This window comes from Pseudorca crassidens, chromosome 1, assembly GCF_039906515.1.
Source record: "Pseudorca crassidens isolate mPseCra1 chromosome 1, mPseCra1.hap1, whole genome shotgun sequence".
NCBI classification, from domain to species: domain Eukaryota; kingdom Metazoa; phylum Chordata; class Mammalia; order Artiodactyla; family Delphinidae; genus Pseudorca; species Pseudorca crassidens.
In genome coordinates, this window is record NC_090296.1 from 40,264,363 (window position 1) to 40,276,366 (window position 12,004).

The window sequence follows — 12,004 nt, forward strand, 5'->3', positions numbered from 1 at the left end:
AAAATATAAACATCAAAATACAGCATTATTTTCCTAGGTCAATTGTATTCATATTTGAGGGAGAAAGGTCAAGATAATTTAACATTAGAGAATTACATAGCTTTTTATACCAAAAAGGGGAGGAGTGATCCAGAAAGTTTAATCAAAAAGTGTTTTTAATGGACTAGGAAACCTGTAATCTAAAGCAACTGTGCAGTACAGGATTCATTCATTCTAAGTATCATGGGGTGGGAATTAAACTTCATTTCTACTTTAGTGCCAGTCGTCGTGCCACAAACATAGTAGATGCTCAAATGTTTGAATGATTATAAGTGGAAATTAGTATAATAAATAATAGCCATTTGTGGGACATTTTGGATATAAGAAGTTTGATATGTTAGATTTTCTCAAAATTGAGAAAAATTTTTTCTATATCTTGGTTCTTAGGGGTTATAGCTGTGAGAAGTTCCTAAAAAGAGCTCTAACCAGAAAACAACAATCTCCTGGTCAGACTCAAAACCTTACTTGGTTGGTCTCTAAGCAGGCTGCCTTTACCCCTCTGCCACGACCATTTTGCTTATTTTCTAAGATAACCAGAAGGGGAATGTCACTCCCTTTCTTGTTTTCTCATTGTAGCTCCATCACTTTTCTTTCTCCCCAGCCCACCCCTATACTTCATACTGAGTTCAAAAAATAAAAAATAATTCCTAAAAAAATGATGGGCCATCTCTGTTCTATCATACATTGACATAAATACAGGCAGTAAACACCATAAAATACTTCTTAGCTCTTCTGTCTTCATTCTTCTTAAAGCTAACCCCAGTGGTGAAGCAGTCACTATGCGTACTAGGCACTCAACAAACTCCTTACAACGGCCTTTTGAAGCGTGACCCTTATTTAACAGATAAGGAACATGAGATTTAGAACAGTTAAGTTGTAACACCCAGGCCACACTATAAGTACCAGGACTGCAAGCCAGGACTGAATCAAGAATTATGTGATTCCAAAGCCAGTGCTCTGTCACATTTTCTTGTCCAGTAGGGCTGGGGCTTCTTATCCACTTCATGTTAGAGCTAAGGGCTTCAAATCGGTTTTCTCACATAATGTTGAAGTTGAAGATAATACAGATACATGTATTATACTCTAAACAAACTGATGCTCAAAGAAAAGTAGTAATGTGTCTAAGATCATCTGGATATAGGCAGCAAAGTCAGAAGTTAGTAGTCTGGGTACAGAACCTATGCCTTCAGCCACTGTGTTACACAGTCTTACAGTAAAAAATGGGACAACCAAGCAACTAATTACAAAAGCTGAAAAAAGGTTATGACAGAATATGTATAAGGAATGGTAGTTTTTTAAAGAAACAAGGAAAGCTCTACAAGTAGATGCAGTAGGTGGCTCTTGGAAGCTAAGTACGTGTTTGGAGTTGAGAAAACCATCATTGCACTAAGACAATAGTGCATGTGGAGTTCTCTGGCTGTAGGGTGTTGGGGGCCGCATCAGAAGGGGTCTTCCCCTTCTCCTGATTAATTTGGAGAAGTCAGCAGGGGCCAGATCATAAATATCTTTGCTTGCCATGCTAAGAAGTTTAGATATATTGCATAGGTCTGTTTTTCTTTCAGCTTTTCAAAATGTATGTCTTCCTTTGATAAAAATCTCCTGCTCTTATAATATTTTTTATAAACAAAAGTTTTTTTGTGTGTGAAGATGAAGGGAAGCAACTGAGGCATTTTCACATGACATGATATGATTTTCACATGAGGAATTCCACTTCTTGGAAACCTGGATGAGATTAAAAGGGCACAAATCTGTTGGCAGAGATGCAGTTAGGAGACTATGGCAACAGTTCAAGCCAAAGGTAATAATAAGCTGAAGAACTCAATGGCAGGAAAGCAAGAGTGGAAGGAAGGAATGGATCAGGAGGTATATGTACATAGTAAATCTATTAAGATTTAGGAACCAACTGAGTGTAGATAATGAAAGCAAAAGAAAAGTTAAGGACGACTTCCCAATGTTTGCTGGAGTCATGTGTCTACAGTGGTATATTAATCGTGATAGGCATTAAAAGAGGAAAAGCTGTTTCTGAAGTGTTGTTTAGGGGTAGGAGTGTTTCAGTCAAGTACAGAAATATTTAGTCTATAATACAGAAGAATATCCAGATAAAAATATCAAATTGGCAATTAAATGGAAATAGTTATGAGTAGAAATTTGAGAAACAGCAATAGAAACCATGGGCAAGGATGGAGCTGCTCAGGAAAAATATGTAGGATGAGGAGATGACCAAAGACTTTCCTTTCTAATCCACAAACAGAAGTAATCCTTCCTCAAATTATGCACTGTATATCTCTAAAATATATTTATCTTCTCTTTAAATAAATTAGAACCCCTAAAGGAAAAAGACCTCATCCTAATAATCTCTGGATAGCACCTGCTAGAGTAAGTATGTATGGTACATAGTAAATGTGCAATAAATGTGGCTGAATTAATCTATAAAGTTAATTTTACTAAATTCTAGGCTGTATGGTTGTATTCAACTTAAGTGGAAGAAAGCATACATAGTCTTTATTACAGTTAATAGTTAAAAAAAGTTCTGTGGACTAATTAAAAATTTCAAGTTATATTTTATATTTCATTTACCTTTCATCACAATAAGAAAACTTCATATCCAGACTGTGACGACTGAGAAAAGTCTTGCTGTCTAAAGGAATTTCAATATTTGACGGATGAGGAATGGGTTCACAAATCAGCACCAAGCATGTCATAGGTGGTTTCTTATACCCACATTGAGATTGGTTACTATTGGTATCATATACATGAATATGGCCTGTGCAGTGAAGTACCTATGTATAAAGAAAAACAAAGCAGTTTTTAAAAAAATTTATGCTAGTAAAAAACAAAATGCAGAGACAGTTGAGTCTGACATGGCAAGTAAGCTTTGATAAAATTTACTGTCATTAGTAGATTACTACATTTTTGAAAATCAATAAATGTTTTCCCTACAACACCACCTATGACCCCTCAGGCACCATAAGATTACTCTTTAAAAAAATTTGCCTTCATACAAATCTGAGCTGATTTTTCACTCATCTGGTCACTGTTTGATGGTTATTTCTTGATCTGATGACTGTGTTTCAACACTGAGCAAAGAAATGATACAACAACGAATAGAAAATTAATCTCTATCAAGATTCAAACACTGGGTGGTTGGCAAAGCCAGTAGCATCACAATGCACATAAGTTCATGCCTCAAATTGGTGAATTACTACACTGTTTGGATGTTAAATCTATAAATGCCAAGGAAGAGTAAGTTTTTCCCTCATAGTTCTAATGCTATCTTAATTTTATTTATTTATTTATTTTTGGCTGCACTGGGTCTTTGTTGCTGTGCACGGGCTTTCTCTAGTTGTGGCGAGTGGGGGCTACTCTTTGTTGCGGTGCGCGGGCTTCTCGTTGTGGTGGCTTCTCTTGTGGAGCACGGGCTCTAGGCATGCGGGCTTCAGCAGTTGTGGCACATGGGCTCAGCAGTTGCAGCTCGCAGGCTCTAGAGCACAGGCTCAGTAGTTGTGGCACACGGGCTTAGTTACTCCGCGGCACGTGGGATCTTCCTGGACCAGGGCTCGAACCCGTGCCCCCTGCATTGGCAGGCGGATTCTTAACCACAGCGCCATCAGGGAACTCCTCTAATGCTGTCTTAATATTAGAAATGTCAAGATGTATTAATTTATCTATAAATCAAGTGCATTCACAGATCATTTTTACTTACTTTCCACGTTGCAGACTTTATGTTCATAGTTCTTCCCCGGCTAGTTAGGGTACACTTCATTCTGAGAAAAAAGCTCCGCTGTGTATTTTGCTCTTTACCCTTTTTCACAAGGCCTAATGAAAACACGAAATAAACTTAAAAAACATAATTAAACACACAAATTTATTACAGTAAGAATAGCATAGTCCCCAGCACCCAGGTGCTATTCAATGAAAAGTGTCAACATGAGCACAACTGCTTTGCGCATTTTAACATACCCAAGGGATTTAACACACTTCTAGTAAGTAATGGGTTCACAGTAGTAGTGATTCCCTGAGTTGGTGGGATGAGAATCCATATTTGGGATAGCACCTAATCATTTCACATTCAAGCCAGTAAGGTTGGTCAAATTACAAAGAAATATAAACACTGTATGAATTTGCCCTATAACTGTGTTATCAGTGTACAAAGCACACCCAAAAAAAGAACTTCAGCAAACTCCTCCAAACTTTTACTAGATGTGCTAGCTCAATTTATAATAAATATTCTGTATATTTATAGAACTTTTAAAACAGAAAATTTCTCTTCAATAGCAAGTAACATTTTTATATATCTGATTTTTCTTAAATCTTCCTGTAAAGCAAGCAGGAAATTATCTCTACTTTGTTACTAGGAAAAAAAAAAACATGTTGAATGACTTTTCAAAGCAAAGTTAGATTTAAATAAACTCAAGTCTATTTACTCCCATTCCAAGCCTCAGATAACTAAAAAAATGAGATTAGACTCAGGTGACTAAACAAACAGCAACTTGATTTCTCCTCTTCCTTGATCAGTCTGATTCACAACAAATACAAAAATATTCATTATTCAGGATCTGGACTAGATACTTCAGGCAATATAAAGATGAACAAGACACAATGCCTCTCCTGAAGAAGTTAAAAATTGAGTATACGTAGTGAGGCCAATGACAACAATATGATGTAGAGTAAGCGCCCAAGGCTTACAAAAACTCTTTAAAGGAGTACAGAGAGAGATTAGAAGATAACTTCTAGTCAAGGGGAAATCTAGTCAAGGGGAAACCAAAAAGTCCTTCTTAGAAAAATAGACATTAGAATTTCAGTAAGTAGAGATGAATAAGAAGAGTATTCCAGGCAGAAGAACAGAACGAAAAACAGAGAGGTGAGAAAAAACAGCACATATTTGGGGAACAGTGCATAGTCCAGTTTGACTATAATATAAAGTACATGCAGAGGAGTAATGAGACAAACTTAGAAGGGATGGTTAGGCCTATAACTATAGAGGGCTATGGATGCCACAATGAGGAGTTCAGCCTTACATATACAAAATACAGCTTCTAAAAAATTTGAGTTGGGAAGCACAATAGGAACTTAAGGAACATTAATCTAGCAGCAATATATATGATGTGTTAGAATACAATGATGGTAATGAGGGGCTGAGCAGCAGGCAGTAGAAGTGAAAAGAAGGGCAACAAAAGACAAGTGAAGAGGTAGAATCTATAAAAACTCAAAGATTAATGGAAATAAGGGAGAAGAGAACTTTTTAAAAAAGACCTGGAGATTTTGAGCCTAGTATATTGAAAGAAAAGTAACATGTGGGAAAGAAACAAGATAATACGTTTAAATTTAGGCTGCTTAGCTAGAAATACTGGACTCTTGAGAAAGAAGAGTTCTAGTTCATACTCACAATTACAGAATATAGGCAAGTTGGGGCAGTCTTGGTGCTGATACAAGTTATTTGGGTTTACTTAAATAGGACTGAATTTGCCCTCCCTAGAAGCATTTGAAAGTGGATTTTAAAAAGACACAAGAACCACAGTGGTCTTGGTGATGGTATTAGGGATGTGTGTGTGGGGGGGTGGGCAATGTGGTAGCAGCAGAGATCCACATGTAAATTCTTTGGGGTATTTTCAGTCCTTCAAAATCTAAACTTGAATTGGACTGACCTTTGGGAACCCAAAGCCTTTGAACTGGGACATGAAGATATTAATAAATTTAAAAACTATGGTAAGTGAAAAGTACTAGCATTTTCCTAATGAAAAAAAGTTTTTAAACAACTAAGTTTTTAGCCCTATAAAAATAAATATTTTATAATAATTTAATGAACTCTAAATCTTATTTTTAGAATTTAAATGAAATAGGACTATGCTGTATAAACAATACCACAGGCTCTTAGTGTATCATCAAAATGTGATGCATTGCAGCAGCCGCGCTTTGCTAAAAGTGAAAATCTGCATTTTTCTTTCCCAACAAGATATCAAAAATTCATTAACATTAGGAATGATTTTTTTAAATGTTCATAATTAAATCACAAATTTATTATAAGAGAGCAGATGTGCTTTGAACGTTCATGTGCTTTAAAAAAACATTTGGTTAAAAACATACATTTAAGCTATAATAAGTAGACTATATCTGATTTAGAATAATGCATTAGCATCATTACCAAATCAAAACAAGACTTCCATATACCCATGCATTTATAGTCTAGCCCAAGGGAAGCACTGAGCTGCCAATACAAACCTCAAAGTGTAAACACTATATTAAACTCATCAACGGCCCACTTAGGTCCTTGCTTAGAGTATATTTACTCCTCCTTTACACAGAATTCTAAAAAGTATTCATTTGCTTTCCAAGTTCACAGTAAGAACACGGCATGAAATTAAATAACAGAAGAGGGCTCCAAGGTGAGAAATGGCAGTAGAATGTAATGAGAGTTGGTGAACATGAAAAGAGCTCTAAAGTACTAAGGAGTGTGGACTTGAGCCAGTCTACCTTAGTTTAACCCTTATTCTGCTGTTTACTAACCAAGTAATCTTCAGCCAGTTATTCAATAACTCTGTAACTCAGTTTCCTCAGTAAAACAGAAATAGTTAACCTCACAGGGTTTTTAAAGGAGTTAAAGCACATAAAATTCAGAAAACAGTGTCCTGGCACAGAGTAATCTCTCAATAAAGGTTAACTATTAGTATAAATGAGGTGAGATTAAACAGAAAACCATAAAAAATTATTAACAAAGAAATATAAATGAGGTTGTTTAATGTAGAAGCAAACAAACTTACACTTAAGTGGGAGAGCTGCAAAGAACAACCACAGAGCAAAATGACAAATTTTCAGTGTGGTAACTTTTGAGTCATGAAAGAAAGATCAAATTATGATCTATATACTCTATTTAAGAAGGCACAGCTGTGAAAAGACTTTAATTCAGTTTTTGTAATTCACAAGGTACTTTTCTCCCAAATCTTGGAAGATTTGATTATTTTTAACAATTCATTCCTGAGTTAAAGGTCCGAGCAGGTCTTTTTTGTTACTGCTAATGTGGAGGCATCCATAATGTAATACTTTCTAACTGAACTGCATAGTCTCAAATTATTGTGAACAACCTGAGGGGTCAGACAGCAGTTATACTCTTTAAAATTGGGGAAACTTTTTCTTTTTCTTGGGCATTTAGAAGCTTGAGCCCAAACTGGCACCTCAACTTTAATAACTGTCTAAAATCCTATTATTTGTATTATGACTTCCCCTTGCCTTAAAGTTACATTCTAAATTAACTTCCTTGGTCCTGATTTTCATTTATTTTTCCATTTTATCAATTCTTATATTTGTATAATTATTTATGGATTAGGTGGGCTTTTTAAAAAATTTAGGTATTTTTATGAAATTCCTAAAAAATAGAATAACATGGACTTAACAAAGAATAGAGTAACATTTTATTAAGCATGAAATGAGGTTTGGCCTTAGGTTACAACAGCAAAATTTTTAAATTAGTGACAGTATCCAATTAGGTAAAACCACCTGTCACAATAAATCAAACAATAAACTTTTCTTCTCACCATTTCTGTGTGTAAGCATTTCTCTCATTTCCTCATGGTCACACGGATGGGTAAAATCAAACACACTGTGTCCGGTTAGTTCAAACTGTAAAAACATTAAAAAAAAAAATTAGACCTATAACATAAAATCATAAACACATACAGAAGGGCTCTTAATATGTGGGTATTTTACCTGAGTTAATCCCATGTATTTGTTCACATTATCCGAAATGTAAATCATGTCACCATCATCTGTGAGAACCATAACAAAACCGTCCAAGGCTTTCAAATAAAAGCAATTCATCTGTGCTTTCATTTCATCTTCAATATCCAAATCACCTAAAAAAAGCACAAGAAGAAAAAAATTAGTTAAAAAGTTATACTTAAATGATAGTAATATTCAGATGTTTTTATAAAGTTTTCCCCAGATACTTTATTTAATACATGCAGCATATATTTTTTCTATATATTTAAATTTTTTCTCCTGTCATTCTTTTAACACAAAACACAGTCAAGGCCAGAGGACAGGAAGACTAAAATTAGATTTTCCAAGGGCTTTTAATGATTATTTAAACTAATGAAGCAAGGCAAACCACTGAAAAGAGACGGGTCATGTCATTAGATACAGGTAGGTAGGTAGGTAAGTGCAGCATGAGAAAAAGAGGGGGAGGGAGGCCAATACCTTAAAATTCCTGAATGAAGCTTTAAAGGCAGGTAATAAAAAGGATATTATGTTACAAAAGAAGTGAGAGTATGACCACCTTCTAAAAGTAATTTCCAATTACTTCTGATTTCTAATTTTTAGACCTATCATGTCCTTGTAAACCAACTCACCAGCATCCAGAAGTTTCCTCACACGCAAATAGCTGATGGTAAGCCTCATAACAGAAGCCTTATCAAGATGTGAGCTCACATTATGGGGAAGTGGCAACTGATGAGCAAGCTCATAAAAAACTTCAGACTCTTTACTTCGTCGAGATCTGGCTGCATCTCTAGACTTCTCTTTTCGACGTTCAGAACTTATCCTATTTAACAAAAGAGAGGAGGAGGAGGAGAGAAAAAAGACAATACGTTAGTTTGCGTCTGCTTGAATAAAACTCATTTTACATTTTTCTGCTTACCATGAAAGGATAAGAAGATGCCATGTAGTTAAATTTATATAGAGAGATTTATCCTACTACATAAATGTATTTTTTTAAAGACAGCTACACAAATTGTTGGATTACTGCAGACAAAAGGAACTCTCACAAGAAGTCCAAGGTGAAGCTTCACACCTGTCCAAAGCAAGTGTTTCCTCCCTGGCACATCAAATTGGAGAGGATGTTTTTGATTTGGCCAAAATCTTAAAAGTAGCCTGTATATCTAAGGCTGCACTTTCATAGCCATTCAAAAGTAGTCTCAACTTAGAGACTTTTTTCCCTCTATGCTACCACATGAGCAATACTGACTGTGAGCTACAGGAATTTATATCAGCATCTATAATCAGCTACTGTTTTCAGCTTGCTTACTCCTTTAGCAACCCCTTACCTATTCAGTATTACTGGCACAAAAGGTACCAAATAAATGCAGGCGTATGGAAGAAAAAAATGATGTGGCATAATACTAAGAATTTAAGAGAACAGTTTAAGAAAAACTAATAAGGGTGTCAATATAATCATACATCTTTAGGGAACTCTTCCAAGAATAAAATCAGTCAGAAAGATTTTCATAAGTCATCCAAGCAGAGCCATCTTCCTTTGCTTCACTGTGTAGCACTACCTATTCCTCCTGACCCAGCTGAAGGTAAACAAGGCTAACCTGGTTCTATCCTTAGCTGCTTCTTTAATAGCTATTGTTTATTAAAACCTACTATGTGTCAAACACTATCCTGTACTAGTTCTCTCATAACAACCTGTAAACAGGTTAAATATTATCCCTATTTTACGGATGAGGAAACTGGGATTCAGTAGGTTAAAAATAGCCATGCTGTAGGAGACAGGATTTCAACACAGGTGGTTTTTTTAAATTTTTACTTAAGTCTCTGCTCTTCCACAAGGCTTTATCTTCTTAATGGAGAATGCTGCTTCTACCTCAAATACTCAGCTGCTCTCCTATGACCCTCAACCTAATCCAATTATATCAATTATTTATTAAATGTTGAAAATAGCCATTACCATTTATTGAGCACTTAGCACTGTGCTAAGAACCCTGCCAGCATTATTTCACTTAATCTTCCTTATATTCTGTGAATTAAGTACATGATTGTCTCCACCTTAAATCTCTCCTCCCTCCAATGATCTACAAAGTTATGAGGTTCAATCATAGAAGTAACATTCTCAAAAACAAGCAAGGCTCTTCATTCTCAAGAGTATGCTCCTGTTATGCTGTATAATTACAAAGTGAAATTCCAGCAGCGGTGTTGTGACAATAGTGATGATATAATTTTAGCACTTGCTCACGTTTGTGTGCTCATCTGACTTTTATACTTTAATAAGGAATGTGAACATTTGCTATTATTAGTGAACTTTGATACAAAAATTTCAATTCAAGCAAGTAGATCAATTTAACTTGAGTATCTTGAGATTGAAGGTGAGCTATTAAAAATTATTACTACTTGTAACTACTGACCTATATGAATCAGGATTTTCTCAATGCTGTAGAATTTTTTAAAAACACAAAAATATATTCGATGCTATAAGTCTAACATGAAAATCCAAGTGTCCTCAGTCTACAACTTCATTTTTTATTTGCATTAGAACTTCATTGTTCTCATTGATTTTAAGTAAATGTATTAAATTTGAACTTTAAAATGTACAATAATAAAAGTTTAAAAAACCTATCTTATACATGTACTGAAGTTCCTGGGGGTGGGAGAGACATCTAGTGTGTCCCCATTGGCCCTAGCATCTCAGATACTGTTTCTCTCACTTCTTTTCCCTTTTGAATTGGCAGGTAAGAGGCAGCAGTGGAGCGGGAAACAGATTTCTATCTGGTTCAAGTAAAATCACCAAAAAAACAGTGATGATCAATGATCTCATGATAAACCTGAATATTGGTTCAAATGCCACAATTAGTCCAGGTGATCAGAATTTAATCAGCAACTTTCATCAGATTTACTAAGCCCTTTCTTTTAAATTACTCAACCAAATCTAAGCTACCAACAAATTACTACCCAACTGAAACACCTGGTGAAAAACTTAAATCCTTATATTACATGCTATATGCTTTTAAAGGGCATCTGATCAAGCTAACCATGCTGATGGATTATCTCTATATCTTTAGAAATAGTTGTATTGTTCAGAACTTTGAAGATAATGAATGTCCAAGATATGGCAACCAAGTTTTATAAGACAAATCCATTAGAAATGTGAGCTTGGATAGAACATTTAAAGGATAATATATTTAAGCTAGTGAAGACTGTGAGAATAAGAATTTGAGCATGAGCCAGGATTTTGGAAAAAAAGTAAGCCTCAATAAAACAAGTAATATGATATCTCAAGAGTTGACAAACCTAAATTAGATGAAGAAGGTGATGAAAATCAGTATGTCTTCTATTCATAATCAATCTAGACATAAAGCAATCAGGAGACCTGTAATAAAGATTTAATGAAGAAATTTATCTGATGTTCTTCACATGTGACTACAGGAGCTCTTAAAACATTTCTCAGCTTAAAGCTAAAACTTCCAAAATTCTTAATAGTTTTAGCATCTGAACTGCCCAGCTTCTTGTCTACTCACAGGAAGGCTCTTTTTATCAGTTCATACCCCACAGAATTACAGTACTATTGACCACAAATTATTTCTGGTAGAGCATGGAATCTAGGTCCCACAAAGATGAATCCTATACTATTTATTTACTTACTATTTAGATGGCACAATAAAAGTTTTGTAGACCAGAACAGGCAGATTTTTAGCATGCAAATAAGGGCACCGTTATTCTCTAAATTATCAATTCCATCTATGTTGTTTTTATTAAGTACAGATCAAGTAAAGATAGTCACACTAGAAATCAGTCAAGAGTACAGTAAAAATTCTGTCTTTTGAATAGTTTGCTTACCCATTTCCATGACCATTTTAGAATCAATGTTTGAGTAAACTAGCAGTACAGCTTAATCTTTGTGGTACTATAGTTTTCACATACTTACTATTTCATTATTATTTAGCATACAGTACTGGACAAGAAGCTAGTAGTTATATCCTCATATGATTTTGTATAGGAAATACATTTAGAGCTGCTGTCTTATTAAGCTTCTTGTGTACAGAGTTCATGAATAAGCAATAGCCATTTTACAGAGAAAGCCTATTATTCTTCAGATTAATAAGAACACAGAATAATTGCATATATGTTAATTCATCTGTGTTGTCTACTAATTGCACAAGAAAAGCCTGTTGGCATTCCTAATTGTAAATATTGGTGACTTTAAGAACTGAAGTTAGATCATAATCATTCGAAATGTTAACAGATGAACAGACATTTC

At 34.9% G+C, this 12,004-nt stretch overlaps 1 protein-coding gene and 1 long non-coding RNA gene across 3 annotated transcripts in view; one reads left to right on the plus strand and one right to left on the minus strand.

The window, feature by feature from the left end:
- LOC137222560 (uncharacterized) overlaps nucleotides 1-12,004 on the plus strand; it is a 35,726-nt gene that overhangs the window by 16,521 nt on the left and 7,201 nt on the right. Inside the window, exon 2 of one of the 2 annotated variants that reach the window (XR_010942494.1) lies at nucleotides 8,353-10,365. This is a non-coding gene — a long non-coding RNA (uncharacterized lncRNA). Of the gene's footprint in view, nucleotides 1-8,352; nucleotides 10,366-12,004 lie in introns of those variants that run through there. The other variant, XR_010942495.1, reaches the window with a different exon arrangement.
- HIF1A (hypoxia inducible factor 1 subunit alpha) overlaps nucleotides 1-12,004 on the minus strand; it is a 41,478-nt gene that overhangs the window by 13,147 nt on the left and 16,327 nt on the right. The window contains exons 2-6 of the mRNA XM_067733977.1: nucleotides 8,382-8,572; nucleotides 7,741-7,886; nucleotides 7,569-7,653; nucleotides 3,743-3,855; nucleotides 2,617-2,819 (exon numbers count right to left, since the gene is read on the minus strand). Coding sequence (XP_067590078.1) covers nucleotides 2,617-2,819; nucleotides 3,743-3,855; nucleotides 7,569-7,653; nucleotides 7,741-7,886; nucleotides 8,382-8,572 — 738 coding nt within the window. The remainder of the gene's footprint in view (nucleotides 1-2,616; nucleotides 2,820-3,742; nucleotides 3,856-7,568; nucleotides 7,654-7,740; nucleotides 7,887-8,381; nucleotides 8,573-12,004) is intronic.